This window comes from Pongo pygmaeus, chromosome 5 (assembly GCF_028885625.2).
Source record: "Pongo pygmaeus isolate AG05252 chromosome 5, NHGRI_mPonPyg2-v2.0_pri, whole genome shotgun sequence".
NCBI classification, from domain to species: domain Eukaryota; kingdom Metazoa; phylum Chordata; class Mammalia; order Primates; family Hominidae; genus Pongo; species Pongo pygmaeus.
This window is the reverse complement of record NC_072378.2, coordinates 82389136-82414011: the sequence shown is the minus strand read 5'-3', so window position 1 is coordinate 82414011 and position 24876 is coordinate 82389136. Positions and strand designations below refer to the sequence as shown.

General features: G+C 39.8%; 1 protein-coding gene across 4 annotated transcripts in view; it reads left to right on the top strand.

The window, feature by feature from the left end:
* UBE3D (ubiquitin protein ligase E3D) overlaps positions 1-23844 on the top strand; it is a 185922-nt gene extending 162078 nt beyond the window's left edge. For 2 of the 4 annotated variants that reach the window (XM_054492817.2, XM_054492813.2), the window contains one exon: positions 4818-5393. In XM_054492817.2, the coding sequence (XP_054348792.1) occupies positions 4818-4838 (21 nt within the window). In that variant the 3' untranslated portion in view covers positions 4839-5393. Of the gene's footprint in view, positions 1-4817; positions 5394-16248; positions 16316-16820; positions 16920-21956 lie in introns of those variants that run through there. The other 2 variants (XM_054492809.2, XM_054492810.2) reach the window with 2 other exon arrangements.
* Positions 23845-24876: the final 1032 nt, after the last annotated feature.

The window sequence follows — 24876 nt, the reverse complement described above, 5'->3', positions numbered from 1 at the left end:
AGTATTTATCCAACACAAAACGTTGAGTCTAGGGTATCCTCAACATGGTCGCGATTAATGCCAAATTAGTAAGTTAGTAAAAACTACCTAATCCCAATATTATTTTAAGACATCAAGTGTATTTGCTAGCTGCTAGAAAAAGTTGTAGTTTTTAATTTTATTTTTGTTTTTACATTTATATTGTATGTTTTGTAAAGGAAATTTGGATCTTCGAAACTAGATTTTATTTTAATTAATTAATTAGTTTATTTATTTTTGAGATGGAGTCTCACTCTGTCACCCAGGCTGTGGAGTTCAGTGGTGGGATCTCAGCTCACTGCAACCTGTGCCTCCTGGGTTCAAGCACTTCTCCTGCCTCAGCTTCCCAAGTAGCTGGGATTACAGGCACCCACCATCGTACCCAGCTAATTTTTGTGTTTTTAGTAGAGAAGGGTTTTCACCATGTTGGCCAGGCTGGTCTCGAACTCCTGACCTCAGGTGATCCACCCACCTCAGCCTCCCAAAGTGCTGAGATTACAGGTGTGAGCCACCGCGCCTCGCCAAGAAACTGGATTTTATAATATAAGGGCATAAACTTTACTTGTCCTTTTCCTTTTCCACCATAAAAACAGCCTGTTTCAGATCATAACTTTGAACATGCACTGGACAAAAATACATATCTAAAGGAAAGTTTTGTGTTTTTTTTTTAAGTCAACAATGTCCTTTTTTAAAAGGAACATTTGTGTGTGTCTACTTAGTGTAAAGAGTCCTTTCTAAAGCCTTTCTATGTAGCCAGCCTTGATGATATGTCTTTTTAGTGACTGAAATTCTAAGGCCAGGCAGAGTGGCTCATGCCTGTAATCCCAGCACTTTGGGAGGCAGAGGGGGGTGGATCACAAGGTCAGGAGTTCAAGACCAGCCTGACCAACATGGTGAAACCCCATCTCTACTAAAAATACAAAAATTAGCCGGCATGGTGGCACGCCCCTGTAATCTCAGCTACTCAGGAGGCTGAGGCAGGAGAATTGCTTGAACCCGGGAGGCAGAGGTTGCCATGAGCCAAGATCGGGCCACTGCACTCCAGCCTGGGCAACAGAGCAAGACACCCTCTCAAAAAAAAAAAGAAAAAACAAAACAGGATAAGAAATTCTAAATCAATGTTGAGAAATCAGTTATTATAAATTTGTTATCTAGGGTAAAATAACATTAAAAAATGTTTAACGTGTCACACAAATGTATTAATGCATCCCAAACTTACATTTGGTCAATGATACATCAACCTGGCCATGTTTATTGTGGTTTAAGAAGATTGTTTTTAGAGATTACTCAAAGCAGAGACATCATTTTTAGACATCTTAACATCCTCTCCCTCTCTCCATTTCCAAGTGTCACCATTCAGGTGTAGAGAACTAAGTCAAATCTTATAACCGACAGGAAAGGGTTGTCTTTTGTTTTTAAAAATAATTATTTGTACTTTGTAACTATATTCCAGAAATGTAACAACCAACAAAACTTTAAGCTGCAGCTGTAGTCATATGCTCTGAGAAGCTTTAAAACTTTTACTTTGGGGAATAAAACTAAAAAGATGAAATACAGAGATCTTTCTCAGTGTAGTGGGACAAAATAAAATTATCCTCTCAAAATAAATGGCAGTTAGGGGAAATAATTTTTCTTGTCATGGATAAATAGTAGGGAACACAAAATCAGCGTTTGAAATATGTTAACTCACAGTGTTTTAAATATAAGGAATAAAATGTATTGTACAGTACTTGTTCCCAAGGATGATTGCAGTTTCATGTTGCCTTTAAAAATACATAATGTGCTCGGCAAATGAAGCTATAAAAACCAGATGAAAAGAAGACATTAAGCCAAATTTTAAACTTTTTCTTTTTCACTGGGAGGGTCCATTTTGCATTATTTAATTTAATCAGCTTAGCCTCTTTTGTAGTTGTTCCTCATCTTGAGTTCATATTCGCAGGCATGCAAAAGAAATCTTTTGATAGTTGAGGCAATACCAAAGATTGGAAGTCTCTAAGCCTCTGTAGTTTTCTGTCATTCATCTGTAAAGTTATAGTGGGAAAAGCATGGATTAGAAATCAATTTCTTTCTAAGCCCACCATTGTCACCTAACAGCTTTGCTACCTGAGCAAGTTTCATAAGTTTTCTGAGCTTCTGTTTCTTCATATGTAAAACAAAGTTTCAAATGCCTGGTTTACTAAACCATAGGACTGTGCTGTGGATGAAAAAAATCAAAGTAGGCTTAATAAAGTGTTTTACAAATTTCATGTACATCCTGTTAGAATTCCCATTTTGTGGATAAGAAAAGGCTGAATGAGGCTAGCTGATAATTCTTTGTTTTAGGGGCTCTCTACATTGTAGGAGAACGTCCCTGGCCTCTGTCCACTGGATGCCAGTAGCACCCCCTCCCAGTTAGGTTGACAACCAAAAATGTCTCCAGATACTGCCAAACGCCCGTCAGTACACAAAATCACCTCAAGTTGAAAATCACTATTCTATATAGCTAAAATTCTTAACAATTTTCTTTTTTTCTTCTTTTTGAGATAGACTCTCCGTCTGTCAGCCAGGCTGGAGTGCAGTAGCATGATCTCGGCTCACTGCAACCTCTGCCACATGGGTTCAAGTGATTCTCATGCCTCAGCCTCCCAAGTAGCAGGGATTGCAGGTACCTGGCACCACGCCTGGCTAATTTTTGTATTTTTAGTAGAGACAGGGTTTTACCATATTGGCAGGCTGTTCTCAAACTCCTAACCTCAAGCCATCTGCCTGCCTTGGCCTCGCAAAGTGCTGGGATTACAGGCCACTGTGAGCCACTGTGCCGGCCTCTTAACCATTTTCATAATGTCATTTATCAGTGTTATCCTTATGCTAAGTATTTCCTGGTTGGAATACGCCATGACATAGCAATTTTCAGAATTACAAAAGAGATAAGTAGTTTTCTTCCATTATCTTTCTGTTTGAATATGAGCAGTGTCATTGTCTTCTTTGTACAGTTGTGAGCTTCCTATCCCTGTAAACTGTCTATGTAGAAGCAGAATGTCGCCTGCCAGGGATGCTGCCCACAGTGAGCCCTAAGTCAGACTCAATGACTTCTGGTCTTCCTTTCTCTGTCTATTATAACAGGCTCTACTGGCCTCTCTTCTCATCTGGTATATTCACAGGCTTCTAATATCTCTTGTCAGCTAAGAGACAGGGGAAACACATGGATTTTCCTAATCATTATTATTAGGTTTTGAAGGGAAGGTGAGGGTTAAAGACAGAGAGAGTTGGCGGCTCTACAGAAATGCAGGTTTTATGTCCAGCACAAGACCTGCAGAGATGGGGGACCAGTTAATGCCAACCAGAGCCCACCGCTGCTTACAGGCTGGGGTACTTATAGGTATGGGTGGGAGGGGTCTGGGCAGTATGGCTTGCCGCCCGGCAGGATATTGATAAGATGTTCCTATGATCAGGCAGTTTGGCCCTTTTTCCAGTGGGATGTCATAGGATATTCCTTGGGCCTTTGTCCAGCAAGGTGTGATAGGGATGTTCCTTCAGTTGAGCCTTTGTCTGGCAGGGTATGATAAGAAAGTCAGGTGGTTGGGCAGGATGTTTCTCATGGTCCAAACCCCCATGGAACGTTTCACTTTGACCAGGGACTGTGAAATGGTGGGGGGGTGGGGTGCGGGGGCAGGGGGCAAGGCTTACAAAATTGTGCAGCTTGAACTAACAATGATCTCATTTGAGCTTCACAGTAAGCTCTTGAGGTTTGCATCAATTGTCCGTGTTTACATTTTGTTTAGGAATCAACCTTTCCTCTTTGCTGCTCCTTCCAATTTGGTGTTCTCTTGATAGAGAAACTCAGCAGGAAGTTGATATGGAAACTCAGCAGGTGCCTTTCGCACCAGCACCATGGGCAGGGTAACATCCTTCTGAATTACTCAGCATAAAGCAGATGCTTTCTGCCCTGTGTGACCCTCCCTTTCCCTTTTCTTTTAACAGAGATAGTTAAATACACACCTCTTTTTACTGCATTCGGGGACTTAAGGACAAAATTTCCTGATGCTATTGACAGATGTCCCATACTTACCCAAGAGTAGAATGTTTTTATTCTGTTGCTCGCGCCTAATATGAGCTTCCCAAGCCTCCCATACTTCACGATCTATCTCTGCTTTATACTTGACTCTCTTCTTCATATTGGCACAGTTCCCAATTTATTGTCACCCCTGAACTAAACCTTTCTAAACATTTATGATTAACTTTGTTAAGTTTGTTTCTGTTTTCAAAACTATTGGGAAATTAGATGCATTTGATCTAGGCCTCATTACATAGTCTGAAAATATTTTGTACATAAGACTGTGTGAATTAATTTTTTTTAACTCTAGGTTTTAAGATGAATTGCTGCTGACCAACCAATATAAGTGAAAGTATCACAATAACCTAGGAGAGACTGGTATAATTACCTATAGGGATGAGGACCCGGAATCGCCTAGGAATGAGACTCAGAATTCTAAATATGGAAGGTCCAAAACAATAGTTGTGAATCAGTGGGAACGAGGACTGGATTACTTCGTAGCAATATAACTTTAGTTTCAATTAAAACTCTATTTTTCTCCTTTAAAATGCATGTGAATCATCTTAATTACTGTATGGTTCATTAAAAAAAGACTAATTGGCTCCTGCTGTAAAATACAATGTCTAGATCCACTAAGAGTCATTTTTCTGTTTAAACAAGCATATAATCTTATTGACCAGACTTACCTGATTCTGATTTGATGTACATGCAGCCATTTTGTCATATTATAGAAGTAAAGCATTGTGGGTTTTTCTTCCTTCTCCAGGTGGCCTTTTTGAAGATATAACTATTAGAGCTGGGCATTCTCCTCCCCCGGCAGACAGCTCTCAAGCAGGAGCACACCAAGGCCAGCAGTCAGCTCAGGAGGCATCAATTACAAAGACAAGAACCAGAGCTATGGGATAAGAGCATTGCATTGAAGTTTTAAGTTTACTTGTTTGCATATATTCTCTAAGAGAAGAGTTAACTTTAGATCTTTGAAAACCCAGGACTGTGAAGAAAGTCATAGTAGCATGTTGAGGCAAGTATAGAAGTTACATCTCTATTTCCCACAGAGAGGAATATTCACATATGTGTGGTGTCAGCACCACCTGGAACGTTATTACCTAATGGAGACCCATCTGTTCTGTGTGGAATCCAGTGAGGAATTTTATTGGTGGAACTGAATGTTAACTGCTATAAATCCTAGGAAATAAACTTGTAAAGAGTTTCTCAGGATCATTTAAAACAAATTTTAAAAAAGAAACATAGAAAACATTTTATACTTTATTCAGAGGAGATGCTCAATAGATGTTTGTTGAATGAATGATTATCAAATTAAAGGATTTCCCATTTATGCAAATCTGCATGTTTCTTTTGTTATTTCCTTTACCATACATTATTGCAAATTAATAAATATACCTCACTAGCATCCTGTAACAGAGTTGTTCTATTCTTTGTGTACCAGCACAAGCGGTGAGGAAACCTTTCAGTGAGAAGGATAGAGCTACAGGGAATCCCACAGAGTACAGGCTAGCTCCTAATTTCACAGGGAACGTTTGAGACTTGCCTAGAATCACACAGCTAGGATCAAAGCTGGGACTGGAGCCAGGCATGTCCATCTCCTCTGCCCAAGATCTGATCCATCTCTCTCTGACATCCTCCTTTCCTGCTCCAGGATCAGGGGGACAGTCTGTGGATTTGCAAATATCCTTGCTGCTCAGTTGGCATTAATCTCCAGACCACCTGATATATCTTGCTTCAAAAACCCTGAGTTTTCTATCCACAAATTTTCTAACACTTTTTTTTTTTGAGATGGAATTTAGCCTCTTGTTGCCCAGCTGGAGATCTCGGCTCACTGCAGGCTCTGCCTCTGGGGTTCAAGCAATTTGCCTGCCGCAGGCTCCTGAATAGCTGGGATTACAGTCACCCGCCATCATGCCTGGTTAATTTTTTGTATTTTTAGTAGAGACAGGGTTTTGCCATATTGGCCAGGCTGGTCTCGAATTCCTGATCTCAGGTGATCTACCCACCTCAGCCTTCTAAAGTGCTGGGATTACAGGCGTGAGCCACCACGCCCAGCCTCTAACATTCTTAACACAGGTGTCACTTGGCATTTTATGATTGGGTGAACTTTTCATGATTTCTTCTTCCTGGTAGTGCAACCAAAACATTTGTCTTACTAGCAGAGCAGTGGTATGGCGCTCCTAATTCTGTAATTTGTAGACTGACATAGGAATAATACCCAACTGTTGATCCTGCAGAGTCATTTTATTAAGCACAGTTTGAAACGTTGAAGTTCTTAGTGATATATCCAAGACTCGCAGCCACAGAAGAAAATTAGTTTGGCTTCACTTAAGCTACTAGACTCCCAAACGTCATGCTGACTTTCCATGCTTTAGATTCCTATCTGTCAGTATACAGCAGGGTTCCTCAGCTTCAATACTGTTTATATCTTGGTCTGGATAATTCTTTTTGTGGGAGACTGCTCTCTTCATTAAAGGATGTTTAGCAACATCCCTGACCTCTACCCACTAGATTCCATTAGCACAGCCCCCTCCTCCACTGCAGTTGTGTTGACCAAAAATGTCTGTAGATATTGTTGTGATTGACAAAATTAACTCCAGCTGAGAACCACTGCTATAGAAGATATGGCCTGAGAAACAAGATTTGGTGACTGTCTATAGAGCTGTGTATTGCCCATGACAGATTATTACAAAATCTGAATCTTTTTCTGGCATGTAGCCTAAGGTTAGTATACTATTTTTTTTTTCACAAATGAATACATTAGTGGTGAATACCTTTATGTGTGACTGTTTCTTAGAGTTCAGTTTGTATTGGTCTAATGTTGGAAATTGGAATAAATTAGATGAAGCAGAGTTCGGCCTGTGCATAAAAAAGAATTTTCTTCTGAGATAGTTTTTCTCCCTCTGGAAAAAAGCAATGGCCATACTACCATACTAATGTATGTTTATGATTTAGATCGTAAAGGTGCCTGTGATTGCACCGATAACTCTGTACTGCTCAAAAAACCCAACTAGAAGAATATTCTAATTTACTAACCTTGCCTCCCTAATAAAATCAAGTTGAGTCAAATGTAGTGAGACACCCTCATCTCACCTCTTCCTTGGGCCTTAGGAGTAACCAAGCCAGCCTTCTTTCTGATGGCACAGTGTGGGGAGTGGAAGTGGAATGACCGTGACCATGAGAAGCTCTGAGGGACAGATGTAAGAGGAGGTCATGCAACACACACATGCCCACAAAGGGCAGGTTTCTGGCGACACTATAGTTACTTTGCTTTAAATTGCATCTGTCATGAATCACGTAAATCTTGTCATGGTGAAGTTCCCAAGCTCAACAGGTCTCCATTGGATCTTCCACAGTTGGGAAGGGAGGGCCAGCACAGCTGAGCCCGTGCTCAAAGTGAGTTATTTACATCTAGTCACTGGGTAGGTCTGAGGGGTAACATGTCTGTACCTGTGAGAGTCTACTTTGGGGCTATAGGGCATGAAGGGAAAAGGGAAATGGCTCTTTCTTTTTGTTGCTGTGGGTGAGTGAATTGGTGTGTATGAGACACATGCACAGAAACAAAGACACAGGGGTAGCATTAAAGACATTTAAATTTCATTTTAAACCATCCTGGGAGGGCTAGACAGAATTGAAGCAGGCTGTACAATATTAATGTTGACCCTTGGAAGTTGTTCCACATTAGCCTCCTCTGTCTGGTGAGTATAATTCCACAATCTATTCAGTAGCATTCTTAGATAAGGATACCACAGAATGCAGACATGCATTGGTTACCAAGGACCTCTTAGTAAAACACCAAATTTCTAGTCCCTTTTTTGTGTCTCTAAAATCTGCTGTAAACAAGTGGTTCTGTGAACTTGTTTTTATCTAGTATAAAGTTACAGTAGAATTACCTGTTGAAAACTTCTGTCGGCCACTCATTTTGGCAGACCTATATAGGTTTGTTCATTCAGTGAGGACTTTTAGAACATCTACTACATTTCAAGCATAGTTACAGGTACTGCGGATAGAGATAATAAGACAAAGTCCTTGCCCTCATTGAGCTTACATTCTCATGGAGGAAGCAGACAAAAACAAGTACTATGTTTTATCACAAAATTATTATATATAATTTCTGCAAAGCACAATAAGACAAAGATGGGTTAAGAAAGATTAGGTGCTATTTCAGACAGGGATGGCTCAATTGAGCTTAAAGTGTATGTATACTGTATGGTACTATATATGGTTAAAATAATTCAATTCCATCAAGCGCTGCATTGTTAAAGGCCAACGGATCACATACAAACTGCAGCCTTGCATCATTTTGCCAAAAGTAGCTTGACTAAACAAGGATCCACCGATATTAGCAAAGCGTGTTTGATTCCATAGATACCAGAAAAAAGAATCCGATTAGACCCAGATATGCTGATGTAACTGGCCTTGTGCAGGCCTTTTGGTAATTAAGTCTGCTCAGTAGCCACTGTTGTAAAAAGTGCTGACAGTGTTAAATAGTTTTCCTTTTGCATGATAAAGCCAGCCTAGTTGCTGTTCCTGTACGTTTGTTTTTGCGCCTAATGTATAACAAATATTAATTGAGATCCACATTTCGTTGTTATTCAGGAATGTAGGAATGATTGGTACGTCTTAGTCTATAGTTAGAGAAGAATCACCATTAATGTTACCCATCAGAGGAGTGTGTCACACTAGATGCTTATTTAAGAGTTCTACACATTCTTAAATCTTAAATATGCAAGACCACTCAATATGATTTAATGTAACCATTTCTCTTGGTTTACATTTTAAGATGCTTTTACATTTTAAGATACGTTTTACCTTTTATGATACATTTTACATTGTAAGATATATTTGAGATTTCATCTACTGAATCAGAGCTCATCATCAAAACTTAATCTGGGAGAAAAAGTGAGAGGGAGTTAATGGAAGTCAGTCATAAGAGGTAAATCCTCCAGTTTTAAGAAGAATGACAAACACATAATTGTTCAAAACAACATTTTAAAAAACATCTAAACTGTACTACCATTCTTTTAAAAATATGTCCCTATTTCCATTCTGGAATAAACTAAATCAATTTGTTCTCAATCCCATTACATATAAACTATGAAACCCATTTTCAAGGCCACCCTTATTCTAGGATCCTTTGGTTACAAGGTACAATAAGCAGAGTGCAGAATTTGTGTCCTAGTCGTGTCTTTTAGTAGCCTTCCTGGGACCTTTGGCAGCCTTTCTGGTCAGAATGACAACTGCTGGCCAGATGAGGACATTTTCTTTATTCACCTTTCTCCCCTATTATACACAGCCTGATTAGTTTCTTTCTATAAATATTTCAATATTTTTATTTGATCCCTTTTTAACATTTCATAGATTAAAACTATTTTCTATTTTATTACTTATTTTAGAAAAAAGATGAAAATGATTTTTGTTGTCATAATTTGTATGCACTCTATTTGTGTTTTGGTTGCAAATTTCAGTAAATCTGCTTAAAAAAAAAAAACAAAAACCTAAATCATGAACACCATAAGTGGTTAACTTAATTTCAAGCAGTAGCAGCAGTAGATTGCCTCTATGGAGGTTCTGGCTGAACTCTTCCTAAACTCAAGGAAAACAGGAATTGTCACCCTCTGCCCAGTACCCTTCCCAGCCTAAAAAGAACATGGCAGGCTTTCTGCATATTGAAACTGGGAAAGAAATTGTAAATAGAAAGCGCTTTATAAGTGCCCACAAAAAAAATGGAATCTTCTCTCTTTTTTCACTGGAAACCAGTGAAAGGAAACAGTCTTTGGTGAAAAGAGTCTGGGAAAGAAATTGTAAATAGAAAGCGCTTTATAAGTGCCCACAAAAAAAATGGAATCTTCTCTCTTTTTTCACTGGAAACCAGTGAAAGGAAACAGTCTTTGGTGAAAAGGGTCTGGGAAAGAAATTGTAAATAGAAAGCGCTTTATAAGTGCCCACAAAAAAAATGGAATCTTCTCTCTTTTTTCACTGGAAACCAGTGAAAGGAAACAGTCTTTGGTGAAAAGGGTCTCTCAGACCTGTACCTTCCCTTACATTTCCCATACCCTCTTCCCCTCTTCCTAGGCAATAGCATTTCTAGGAAGAAGAGCCAGAAATGCCAGCTTTGATCACTCCTGTGCTCCCTTTCCTGAACCCACACTCTGGGGTTGATCACTGTGTGACCCCTTCACTTGAAACTTTCTCTTCATAGGATGGTGATATAAGTATCAAAATTAGTCATCATTAGTTTCAAGTTCCATAGTAGTACATATTGGACTCAGAAAGTATACCATCCAATATTCTTTTCTTTTCTTTCTTTTCTTCTTTTTGGGATGGAGTGTCTCTCTGTTGCCCAGGATGGAGTGCAGTGGCGCCATCTTGGCTCACCACAACCTCCATCTCCTGGGTTCAAGCGATTCTTTTGCCTCAGCCTCCCGAGTAGCTGGGATTATAGGCGTGCACCACCACGCCCGGCTAATTTTTGTATTTTTAGTAGCAATGGGATTTCACCATGTTAGCCAGACTAGTCTTGAGCGCCTGACCTCAAGTGATCTGCCTGCCTCGGCCTCCCAAAGTGCTGGGATTATAGGTGTGAGCCACCGCGCCCAGCCCACTATTCTTTCTGGAAAAAAAAATAAATAAATACTGTTACTGTCTCCTCCAAATACAGGGTTTGTTTGTTTTTTCTCTCTCTCCCTTTTTTTTTTTTTTTTTGAGACAGAGTCTCGCTTTGTGGCCCAGTCTGGAGTGCAGTAGCAGTAGCACAATCTCAGCTCACTGTAGCCTCTGCCTCCTGGGTTTAAGTGATTCTCCTGCCTCAGCCTCCCAAGTAGACTACAGGCACCTGCCACCACACCCAGCTTTTTTTTTTTTTTTTTTCTTTTTTTTTTGGTATTTTTAGTAGAGACAGGGTTTCACCATGTTGGCCAGGCTGGTCTTGAACTTCTGGCCTCAAGTGGTCCACCCGCCTTACCCTCCCAAAGTGCTGAGATACAGGCATGAGCCACCACACTAGACCCAAATACCGGTATTTTGAATAATAAACTCAATATAGGGCACTATAAATTCTCTGAATTGTTCATTTGATTATACATACTCTGTTTAGTGCCAATGTTAAAAAATTCTTGAAATAAGGTGCATAATGTAACAAAAGAATTGAAATAAAATTCCACATTTCAATTCAATACCATCTGAAAAGTGATGATGTCAAGAAGAAACAAAATAGTGGCCAAGCATAGACACTTTGTCTAGCACAGGCAAGAGATATTTATTGTTGATATCATGAGAAAATTAAGTTGAAATTTTTTTAAATTTCGAATGAAATCACCAGTAAGTTAGAAATGTGTGTGTTAAAAATCACTACAGGAAACAAACAGAACTTGATAAAGAAAACACATTTCCTATGTATCTTTCCAATCCCGTGACAGTTGCTCCTGGCAATTTTAGAAGAGTAAGTTTCAATGCTTGTGTTTACTTTTTTTCCCTTTATTCCATCAAGCCAAGGATGTTCTCTACATCAGGGGTCCCCTGGGCTATGGACCGGTACCAGCCTGTGTCCTATTAGGAACTGGGCTACACAGCAGAAGGTGAGTGGAGGGTGAGGAAGCATTACTGCCTGAGCTTTGCCTCCTGTCAGATCAGGTGGCATTAGATTCCCATAGGAGGTGAACCTTGTTCTGAACTGCATATGAGAGGGATCTAGGTTGCGTGCTCCTTATGAGAACCTAACCAATGGCTGGTGATCTGAGGTGGAACAGTTTCATCCCCCTTCCACCACAGGTCCATGGAAAAATTGTCTTCCACAAAACCAATCTCTGGTGCCAAAAAGGTTGAGGACTGCTGCCTTACTATTTGAAAAAACTTTCAAATAGTAAGAACATTTGGCTGGATTGGAGGAATTGAGAATGGACTGTGAATAAGATAGGAAAGAGTTCTTGTTAGATCGTGGAAAGCTTTGAATGCCATCATGAACCTGCAGAACATTCCCCTTCCTTCTGACTTCTCAGTGCTCAAGCACAACATGAACAGAAAATATATATTTTTTGTAGCCTTGAGGGCTTTTTGAGCTCTAAAATGTAGATGCGGTAGTTAAGAGTGAGAGGGTTCTAGAATCTGCCTGCCTGGGTTGAAATGCCACCTGTGCAATCTTGAGCAAGTTATTTAAGCTCATCTTTAAAATGGGGTAAAAAAAAATAGCATTTGTCTCATAGGGGTTATTCGAGCATTAAATGGGTTAATGCATGCATAATGTTTAGAACAGCACCTGGCACACAGTTTGCAATACATTTTAGATACAGTGATTACTCTATGAATTTGCTGCTCTGCCACCCCTCCTTGTCATCCCCTATGGAATTGATTTTCTGAAGTTTTAAGCAGGAGAATAACATATAAGTGATGCACTAGAAAAACCAATCTGGTTGCAGAACACAAGGTAGGTTGAGGAGAAGAAGAAAAGACCTTTTGTTGCAAAACAAGGAGAAGTTTCCCAATTCCAAAAAACTGTCAAAAAATGTCTTGACCAAATAGCTTTGTCAGTGCTTTTTTTTTTCTATTCTACTTTTAATTATTTGTGAAGGCCATTAAAGATACAACGGAATACATAGTTTTCCATCTCCAGTCAGCTTTGCTCTAACAAGGGACGTGACAACCCATTCTAAGCATTTTCATACAGATATTTTTAAATGAGATCTTTTTCAGAATCTTCTCTTGCAAGCAGAAAAGCTTTTGCAAAAATCTTTAAGTGAGGAAAGGAATCCAGCACAGAAGTTTCTGACCAGGCGTCCGACAGGGATGCCCTCTGGACTAAAGTTCAATATACTTTTTATATAATTTCCAAAAGTACCAGGAATCTTTTTGTTCAGTGTCACTGGTTCTCAGGAGAACAAGGCAAAGCATCTTCCCTGGTGAACCAGTCCTCCTCCCTTCTATTCATATTTCCCCATGCATTTTCCTTCTCAGAATTATGCTATGGGATCACCCCAGTGTAAAATCTCAGTGTTCCACCTGAAATACCATGATGGGAAAGAAGTTGTTGACTATGTTACTAAATTTCAGATAAGTGAGCACTTTTATTTCTATTTAAAGAATAATTCAACACATTCTTGAAATGAATTAGGATCTAATATTTCAGTAACCTGTGTGTATGGAGCCGAACATAGGGGAGTAGACAATGAGGTGAAATGAGCAGGAATAAACCCTATTTATCTGATTCTTATCCTCACTATTGAAAGTCCTGCCGCTACCTGCAAAATACTCTCTAATTATGTCTAGGGTGCCTTCTGGGGTGCCCGTATGCATCATTTACCTCATGGCATCTGTCACTTTATTCCTTTTTTTCTCCAGCATCATTTGGTGCTGATGATGTTCACTACTGCCCCATATGAGGTGTAGGTGCCTCTACTACCTGGAAGTCTCCAATGGAGCAAAAGAGTGAAACAGTCTTGGAAACTTCAATAAGCCAAAGTTTCACTGTCTAGGGTATAGATGGAAGGAGAAGGTTGATCCTCTCCACCATGTGTTGCCCTTTGTGACACAGATCCCAAAATGGGTGTTTCCCTGCACCCCAATGTCTATAATTATAGTTTCTTATTGAAAGCTGCTCTTTTTAATGTTTTAAAATTTGAAATTATCATCCCAGCCCAGGGGCTAGACTTGAAAACAAATTTTGAGTACCATATACTCAAATGCTAAAACACCATTTTTGAACCAAACCCAAGTGCAGAATTATCTCTTCTTCCAAAATGAGGTTCTCCCAGAAGTTCTCTTGGTCCTGCATGTAAATAGATTCAGGGCAGAAATCTCAGGTGTTAGCACTGTGTGGGTTCAACCTGGGACTAAAATTTAATTACATTTTTTTGCCTATTTTACCTTTATAGAAGTGCTATAACACAAGCTTTGACCATTCTTGTTCTCTTTTAGTTTTAAAGCAGTTATGTAGCATTACCAACTTTAAGTTTGTGACTATGGCTTTGGTGAAAGTATGTTAGATTGAGTTGATTTTTGCAACTCCTTTCTATCCTGGGAAAGCTGTCTTCTCTGTATCTTAGGTCATTCAATTTTATTTTACTGAGAAAATTGCTGTGGAACAAAACTTTCAGGTGGGGCTTCCAACTAAACTTGGGAATCAATTTATAATGATTCTTGTGTTTTATTTTATGTAATAAAATTAAGGAACAGGTGAACTTTTTAAAGGGTGGGTGCTCTTTGAGGGCAGGTCCAGTATTTTATTCATCTTCTTAATCTTGTGCTTAGCACGATGCCTAATGCAGAGAAGGAATTCAGTAAATGTTGGCTTCATTAATTACTCTACTGGGGACGTTCATATTGGAAAAGTAGAAAAGTTGGGTCAATAGGGTATGATTGATTTGAGTTAATCCATTCTTACGAAATGTTTATGAATCTCTCTGGCTGTTAAAAGTTCTATATCCTTTAAGGTTTATTTCCAATATCACTTCCTCTAAGAGACATTTTCCTTATTCCTCCCAGACTAAAAACATTCATTTCTTTTTTGAAAATATACTTTTCAAAAATAAAACGATTAAGTCTTTTGTCCTGTTGGAAATGTATGGAAGACATTTGCTCATGTGTAAAATGCAGATGAACCTTCACTTCTTGTTAGATTATATGGTCTTAGATGAATATAATGACCAGGTTTACAAGTCCATTCTACGTCCTGACTGTTTCTTGACCTGGTTTGGAAACTTTGTGTAAAGTGGCCCTTTATCTCTTATTAATTCCAAAGATGACAGACACAGAAATGTATTGTCTAGTTAGTAGAAGCTGCGTTCTCTGATTAGCTGCCTTGCCCTTTTTAAAGCTTTGATTTATTGGGGCAGAGCAAGCACTGGCTTTTGTATGTGCTGAAAGGAAACTAGGGTGAGGAATAATTTATAGTTCTCTCTTTGTGGCTGAAAAAAAAAGGTTATTTTCATTATATTGCTATAGGAACTGTTCTAAAACAGAAGAAAGATACTGTAATAAGTAGAAACCCAGAGAATGACATTGAGCTACTGTTTCAGATAACTTAAAAACATTGTTAAAGTTATAGTTTGAAGCAGATTGGCCCTTCTGCTTCAAAATCTCTTATCTTAATTTTACAGAGAACAATGTCTTTTCCAGTCTGGCATCAGCTCCGTACAGAGTAGCATTTCTGCAGCTCTCAGGCAAGTTACACTTGCCAAAACAAAGCATAGGTGGAAGGTAGCCGGGAAGAACTGGCTGGTAGCATTTTTAGCCTGGGAAAGTGCTGCCAAAGAGGAATCCAAAATAGAGGTGCCAAGTATTCAATTGTCCACAAAAAAACAGTAGCAAACATTAGACATTATCACATTTGTTTGGGGTTTCCCAAATTTTCTTTTCTCCTTTTTTATATTCTGATAAAGGCTTTATTTTGGTGAGGTGCTTTGCTATATGATCCCTCTGTTAAAAGGTTTTAGGAAAGCCCTACAGCATGACAGTATTTGCTGTAATAGGATAAACTCTGGATTTCCCCTTCTAAGCCAGCCAAGCCTTTTTTAATCATCACAGTGAGGGTGCAAGCTTTTCCAATCTCATGGATAATTCCAAATTCAAACCCTGGCTCCTAGAGTCAAGAGTAAGTAGGATTTCAGGATCTTGTGTAGAGAGTAAGATGAACAGCTGGGAGTCGGTTCCTTTGGAGAGCATTGTAAGTGGAGAGCAGCAGCAGGGACAAATGACGGGAGGAAGGAAAGTTCTGGGTGTGTTCGTGGAATGGCAAATAATTTGGCTTACTAACAGCTGATATTTTTAGGCATTTCCAATATGCCAGGTATTAGCTGGCTAAATTAATTTATTTGTGGGAACATTATACAGAAGATACTTTAGTTATCACCAATTTATATGTGAGGAAACTGATGAGGCTTAGAGAAATCCAATAACTCACCTAAGGTCATACAGCTAGAGAGAGGCAGAAATAGTATGTGATTCTAGGATGGCTGAGTTCCGCAGGAACTGTTAACCACAGTGCTATCTATAGCCTTCAGCTGGGACAGAGAAAGAGAAGAGGGCCTTTTTTCAGAGGAGGAAAAAGCAGTAGAGAAGTGATAGATACTTTGGAAACTGTAGAGCACTCAGCCTCTTTTTCTAATAGTGTGCTGGACATCTCCATATGAACATAGTATCTGCCCTTCAAATCCAACTGATCTAAAAACCAAGCTCATTATCTCTTCCTCCCCTTGAAGGTGGTATCCAGGTTACGGCATCATCGCCAGATGCTCAGGCACCCAGGTCAGAACCCTTGGAATCAAGGTACAGCCCCTCCTCATAATCCTCCTCCTCTGTGAGTCTCTCTCTGCCCTCTTATTCTAGTATGACTGCTTCTTCTCTGCTTCCCACCCTCATATTCCTACCTGGTGGCATTGTCACAACTACCAACTTACCAAAGTCCCTTTCTCCCTACATCCTCCTAGCCCCAATGCATCCTGCAGTTGCTGGCTAGAAAATTTTCCAAAACCAGGACTCTGATCATGTCACTCTCCTCCAAACTTCATAGCTCCCTCTTACATGCAGGATTCTCTCCAGGCCTCTCAGCCTGGCTTTCAAGGTCCTCCACAACTGAATCCTGCAATTGACTGAATGTTTCTGTCCCCTTAAAATTCATGTATTGAAATCTGAACCCTCAATGAGATGGTATTAGGAGGTGGGGCCTTTTGGAAGGCAAGTAAGTCATGACAGAAGAGCCCTTATGAATGAGATGAGAGACCTTATAAAAGAAACTCCAGTGAGCCCTCTTGTCTTCTTTCCCTCACGTAAGGGCATAACAAGAAGTCAGTAATCTGCAAACCAGGAAAGAGCCTGCATCAGAGCCCAACGATGATGGCGCCCTGCTCTTGGACTTCCAGGCTCCAGAACTGTGAGAAATAAATTTCTATTGTTTGTAAGCCACCGAGTCCCTGGTGCTTTATTATAGCAGCCTGAGCTGACTAAGACAGGTCCTAACCTATCTTTCTGGCCTTTTTGCCCACAATTCCTCACTGATGTTAACTTTCTGAGCATGCTAGCCAGACTCCCCTGAGGCCTCCTTCATGCTTTCTATTCTCCTCTTCACACCTTGTTAATGAAGTGCCCCTGCCTGAAACACCTCTGCCCAAACCCATCCCACTTCTTAAAACCTTTCCTCATTCTTTCAGGTCGAATGAGTTACTCCCCCAGGTCCCCCATAGCATTTGCTTATACCTCACATTCCCTGCATTATGTCATAGCCTTTTGGGTTGAAGACTTTCTCCCCAGTTACACTACAAGACTTTTATGATGAATGACCCGGTCTTATTCATATTAGTGTGATGTCACTACTTAGTAGTAAGTCTACTGAAATGCATTTTGCTGAAATGAAGACACAATCACTTGGTCCTGAGTAGAGGCTACCTTTGAAAATGACCTTAATGGCCCCTTTCTTCTCTGAACCAGAAGATGATCCTTGATAAGAGACCATATCTTGAAGGAGTAGGTAGTTATGAAGCCAAGTGGAACAGGGTGGCTTAGAAACATATCCAGAGCTTTTTACTGCGCAAAGCCCAAACTAGGCTAATTAACTGAAGTGAAGGCAGGAAGAAAGTTTACAGAGTTATGTACCTTGGCATATTCTTAACAATGTGGATATTTTTTCATAAAAAGGGGATCCTAAATCATTTTCTACTTTTCTTGTGTGTGTGCAATCGGCATGGGGCAAATCTGACAGGATACTAGGATGCCACACAGAATAAAATCCATAGATATTATTTTTTAAATTATATATTGACAAATTGTATGTATTTATAGGGTACAAAGTGATGTCATTTTTTAAATATAATGTGCCATAATTAAATCAAGTGAAATAATATATCTATCATCTCAAACAGCTCACTTTTTTTTGTGATAAGAAAATTTGAAATTTATTGTTTTAGTGATATTGAAATATACAGTACTGGGCCATGTGTGGTGGCTCATGCTTGTAATCCTAGCACTTTGGGAAGCCGAGGTGGGCAGATCACATGAGGTCAGGAGTTCAAGACCAGCCTGGTCAACATGGCGAATCCTCTTCTCTACTAAAAATACAAAAATTAGCCAGGCATGGTGGCTCACGCTTGCAATCCCTGCACTTTGGGAGGCCGAGATGGACAGATCATTTGAGGTCAGGAATTTGAGGCCAGCTGGCCAACATGATGAAACCCTGTCTCTACTAAAAGTACAAAATTTATTAGCCAGGCATGGTGGCACATGCATGTAATCCCAGCTACTTGGGAAGCTGAGGCAGGAAAATCACTTGAACCTAGGAGGCAGAGGTTGCAGTGAGCCGAGATCACACCACTGCACTCTAGCCTAGGCGTCGGAGTGCAACTCCATCTCAAAAAAAAGAAAAAAGAACTATACAGTACTCAATTATTAGCCATATTCACCATATTGTAGTATTGATCTAAAAAAAAATCAAACTGATGATAGTCAAAGGGGACAAAGACTCAGTTAGATGGGAGGAATAAGTTTAATTTCTTTTGAAATTAATTCCACAGATATTATAACCTACAGGCACACATAATGCACCACCTACAATACAGAGGAGAAATGAAAGTAATTTATAATAAATACTCTCCACTTTAATATGGGAATGCTCAGTTTAGGACCACACTGGAAGACCTGGGGAGCAGTCTATGCCTACACCACACATGTGCAGCTGCACGTGCAGACTCACACACGTGGGTGGTCTCAGTGACTCACTCTAGCGACATCCCAGGGAAAGTGCCAATCCAAACAAAGTGAAATCTCCCCTCATTATATGGTAGTTGTAAATCTGGAAAATTCCATGTGTATTAAAATCATGCAAAAACATACTTCATTTTTCTGCATAAAGCAAAGTTAGATTCTGGGCTCAAATAATTATAAAAAGCTGTCTCACCTATAGGAATGTCTGACAAAACATCCAATATTTGTGAGGGATGTGGAACAATTCTTTGATAGGCAGTGCTGTGTTTTGCATTGTGGAAAATTTAGAATCCCTGGCTTCTCCCAAATGCCAATGGCACTCAAATATTATGACAACCAAAAGTAGCCCCATCAATTTCCAACATGGCCCCTGGTAGGCAAAATCATCCCCACTGAGAACCCTGACCTAGGTGACTGGGTTTATGAGGAGGTAGACTCAAAAAATTTAAGTGAATCACCAAAGTTGACATTGCTAGGAAGTGGCAGGATTGGAACTATATGTGTAATTCACATCTGTTGACTCTCAATCCAGTGCTATTTTGTTGGGTATATTCACACACATATAGCCATAAATGTATATGTTACATTTATATATAGATGCATACACATATGATAACATTTGTTTTATTGAGAAACTATCTAGTCAATATTTGACTACATCTGAATTTCATAAAAGCCTGTTCTGACATTTCAATTAAAATTAGTTCAGTCATACTGCTCAAGTTAGGTGAAACAGATATGGAACACAGGCTAAAGGCAGGAAAATGTTGCATCTCCTAATTACTACAGACTCTTCCATTTCTATGTGGCTGGCTGAGTAATCAGACCACCTTTCCACTGAAGCAACCACTTTCTACTGAAAACAACTGCAGAGGTAGGGGAGTCCCCAAGACCACCCTCACTTCTGACACCAGTTACAAGTTTGGGGTCCCCAAGATAGCCACAAACTTGAAACCTTGCTAGAAGGATTCACATAACTCACTGAAAGCTTTTATACTCACAGCTGTGATTTATTATAGCAGGAGGATACAGATTAAAATCTGCCAAGGCCAGAGACACATGGAGCAGAATCCACATACGGAGCTTCCATTGCCCCCTCCCAGCCGAGTCATGGACAGTGCCAACTTCTCCCAGCAAGGATGTGAGAAAATGTGCACAGAGTATTGTCAACCAGGGATGCTCAACTGAGCCATGGCTTCCAGTTTTTACTGGGGCTCAGTTACTTAGACCTGGCTTCTTGCCTTAAAACTGACCTTTAGTCTACAGCCCCTCTAGAGCTCAACCTGATACCATGTGACTCACAGCCTCAACTCGAAATCACATCATTAGGCTATTGGTGTGGACCAGGCTCTCAGGTACACAATGGCATTCATATTGGGCAGTACATTCCAAGGGCTTAGAGATCCTCTCCCAGGAGCCAAGAGCAAAGGGCAGATGGCTCTTGGTTAATAGAAGACCCATCTGCTCATAATACTAGGACCTCAAACTATAAGGATAAGTTGGAAGAAAATTCACCTCATACCCTCCTCCAAGAGAGTGCAAGGATATTTACCTTGGCACCAAGCAGTGACAGAAAGAGGGAAAGCTATCCCTGAGATATTACCACAAGCTAATCTTGACACAGATTTGCAACCCAGCCTCCCAGATTTGCAGTCCAATAAAACCACAGGTTGTAAATGTTGTTTAAATTGGCCTTGAAGCGGTAGTGCCTCCTAGCATTTGGCAGAAGTAAATTCCAGTCCTCTCTGGAGGAATATGCCTTTATCCTAGGCCTCAAAGAAGTCTCACAATAAATTTTCTGAAAGAAAATGAGCAGCTTATAACAATCCAAGAGTAGGAACCAACAGAATAAAAGACAGCAAAAACAGACCTGCAAATACTTTAGATATCAGAACTATCAAAGAAATGAGAAAATAACCATGCTTCCTCTTTTTAAAGACATGTAAAACCCTAAATACTACAAAAGACCCTATGAGAGCTTGGAAAAATGAATCTATAGAGTTTTCAAAGATTTCAGCCTCTTCACATAACACATGTAGACAATAAGTAGAAATTATTGTTTATAGAGCTGTGGATAAGCTATGTTGACTTTAGTCAAAAGTGCATTCTAATTTTTGGCCTTCTTGATTTAAAAAGTAGAGATCTTATGATAAATATTACTCAGTGCTATTTTAAAAAGAAGTGTAAATACAGCTGTTCCTCATTTACTATGACTTACTTAAAAAATAAAATTAATTGGGTCTACCATTTATTAGCTAGTTGCCATTGGACAAATTATTTAGTAATATTAGTCTAAGTTTTCTGTGAAATGAAGATAAGAATAGTATTGACTTCATTTTTAGTAAAATGAGGATGGGGATAGTATTGACTTCCTAGGAGTATTGTGAAGAGTAAACAAGATGATGCATGTCAAATGCCCAGCACACTTGGCTTATAGTAACTGATCAATATAATATGGCTTTTTTTTTTTTTTGGAAAAAAAAAAGGAAAATGTGATGTTTTAAAGATGACTAATTATGGGCAACTATTTGCTTGATAAAATTATACACTATGGTGTTCCTTTAAAATGAGGTATATTAAACCACATTGATTAAAACCATCTTTTACTCCTGGACAGAAAATTCTGCCATGGAGGCAGTGAGGAGAACCAATAGGGCACATTGTTTACAGGTGTTTACCTTGTCAGATCATTATATTCTTCCAGTTCCATTTCCTTCTCATGTCTCGCTTTTTTCTTCCCTTCAATTCTCATGTCTTTCCACTCAGTGAACATATAAACAGTTGGACAATCTTTAGCAAAATAACACTTAAAACATGTGAAAACTATTTTATTACCTCTTCTTTGTTGCTTAAGTTGAATACATCAGCTCATTTAAACTTTTTACTTGGCCAGTTTTCCAAACCTTTAATCATCACTATTTTAGAAGCTATGCGAGTTTTATCATATGCCATTTAAGTGTGGAGCGCAAGGAAGACATTCATTCAGTGATGATCTGACTAATGCTGACTCATCTGGAAGGTGAGTGTCCTGCTCCTACTTGTTTCCTAGGATAGTATTGTGCCCGATTTTATTCTTTCAGGGGTTGGCAACTAAAAGAATTTGGCCTGTAGGCCAAGTCCACCCACTGCCTGTTTTGGTAAATATTTGAGTGTTATTAGAACACAGCTACCTGTATTCATTTAAGTATTGTCTGTATCTACTTTTGTGCTGCAGCTGCAGAACTGAATAGTTGTGACAGAGAACTTACGACTCATCAAAGCTTAAACGCTGGCCCTGTGATCACCGAGTGTCAACTTGATGGGACTGAAGGATACAAAGTATTGATCCTGTGTGTGTCTGTGAGGGTGTTGCCAAAGGAGATTAACATTTGAATCAGTGGGCTGGGGAAGGCAGACCCACCCTTAATCTGGTGGGCACGCTCTAATCAGCTGCCAGCAAATATAAAGCAGGAAGAAAAACATGAAGAGGGAGACTGGCCTAGCTTTCCAGCCTACATCTTTCTCACATGCTGGATGCTTCCTGCCCTCGAACATCGGACTCCAAGTTCTTCAGTTTTGAGACTTGGACTGGCTCTCCTTGCTCCTCAAGCTTGCAGACAACCTATTGTGGGATCTTGTGACTGCGTACTTTAATACTTAATAAACTTCCCTTTATATATTATATATGTACTATTAGGTTCTGTCCCTCTAGAGAACCCTGACTAATACAGGACCTTTGCAGAAAATGTTTGCCAACTCCTGCTTGAAAATGTTACTATGCTCGTGAGCCATATTTACCCTGGATGCCTTCTCTCCAGCCTCATCTCTCTCTCTCCTTGCTCTCATCTCTCTACCACCTCATATCTTTCTTCAACCTCTCTTGTCCACTATGTTGAAGCCACACCTGCCTCCTTTTAGTTCCAGGAGAACACCAAGACCTTTCCTGCCCAGGGACTTAGCACAGGATATTCACTCTGCCTGGACAGTCCTCTCTGTCTGGAACAGTCTTCTTTCGAAAGCAAATTGCTTCTCATTGCTTTCCAGCTCATATCTCAGAGAGGTTTCCCTAACCACTCTACTCTAAATAGTTCCTTCTCTCACACATCAATTGTTCTTTTTCACATTACTCTGCTTTTTCCCTTCAAAACACTTATCACAACTGGAAGTTTTTTATTTATTTCCTTAAGGCCCCTGTCCCCCCTTGTTCTGTGAGCTCCCCGAGTGAGAAACAATGTCTGTTTTGTTCACCACTCTATCCCCAGAGCCTGGCATGTAATATGTGCTCAGTAATAAATTGCTGAATAGATGAACAAATAAGGGACAAATTTGCATGTATAATGACCTTCCTTTTATTTTGTAATTTGGATTTTCTCTTTAAATGTAAGTACTCCACTTTGATAATGTTTGTTATATTTTCTCTCCTTTGCTCCAAATTATCAAGGTCATGTGGTATTTAAGGTTTTTTTTCTCTCCTTTGTGGTAATTTCTCTCCCAGTGTGATGCCATTTGCAAACTTAATGAATACTGTTTGGTTATCTATGTGGTTAGGAGCAGAATGAGGAAGATAGGTTGTACTGACTGCTGTGTTACATTTGGGTCATTTCAGTAATAGGAACACTGAGTCTTCACAGAGAAAGCCTCAGCTCATTCCTGAATGAGATGCTGAAAATAATGTATTAGAATATTAATGAATACCTCATAAATTGTTTAATATTGGTTTCTGGAATATTTGTACATTGATGCCAGTATACATTTTGATTTCTAGAAAAGTGTTCCCATAAGCCAAAATTGATTATACTTATATGCTTTAATTACAAAAATTTTCTGCAGTAAATATCTCTTCACAGTAAAATGAGATACACTAGAGAAAACTGGAATTCTTAAGCAGTGTAACAATTATGGCTCTGATTAAACTCTGTCTCTGCTTTGCAGTGATGGTCCAGCCAAAATAAAAGTTTTTCTATTGCTGGCTCCACTGTACACATCTCCTCACCTAACACCCATCAGAACAGCCCCCGAGGCAAAATCCAACAGCTCCTTAACAACTCAAGAACACTATACAGAACTTAGAAAATGTAGGTAGGGCCAGTAATTCTCAGAGTGTGGTTCCCAGACCGGTAGCAGCATCACTGGGAACTTGTTACAAATGCTAATTCCTGGGCCCCACCCCACCATACTGAATTAGGAACCTGGTGGGCTGTGTTAGAGAAAAGCTGTATCATGACCCTTATTAAAGATGGTAAGACAGACGTTATTCAAAGGAAGGTACTACAACAGGGTTTTGTAATAGGAGAGAGATTGGGCTCAACTCCGAATACAACAAGGATGAGTGGGAATTTATAGCTGTATTAGTCAGGGTTCTCTAGGGAGACAGGACTAATAGCATAGATGTATATATGAAAAGGAGTTTATTAAGGAGTACTGACTCACATGATCACAAGGTGAAGTCCCACAATAGGACGTCTGCAAGCTAAGGAGCAAGGAAGTCCCAAAACCTCAAAAGTAGGGAAGCTGACCCTGTACCCTTCAGTCTGTGGCTGAAGGCCTGAGAGCCCCTGGAAAACCACTGATGTAGGTCCAAGAGTCCAAAATCTGAAGAACTTGGAGTCCAATGTTCAAGGGCAGGAAGCATCCAGCATGGGAGAAAGATGGAGGCCAGAAGACTCAGCCAGTCTAGTCCTTCCACGTTCCTCTGCCTGCTTTTCTTCTAGCCATGCTGGCAGCTGATTAGATGGTGCCCACCCAGATAAAGGGTGGGTCTGCGTCTCTCAGTTCATTGACTCAAATGTTTATCTCCTTTGGCAATACCCTCACAGATACACTCAGGAACAATACTTTGTATCCTTCAATCCAATCAAGTTGACATTCAATATTAACCATCACAATAGCTAAGGAGCAGGAAGGGAACAGAGGATGGAAACTTACTTGAGGAAACATCACGAATAGGGGAAATTCTGGCTAAAGGGACCTAAGAAGATTCTTGCAGAAGGCAGGCCAAGGTGATCAGACATCACCTAGGGGATGGCGGATGATCAGATATTCAGGGTAATCATACCTGGAGGGTGGAGAATTCTAGTTAAACTGATTTAGTAGGATTCTTGCTAACATGGACAATGCAGAAACAAACACAGAAGCTTAAAAGCCAGGGTCTCATT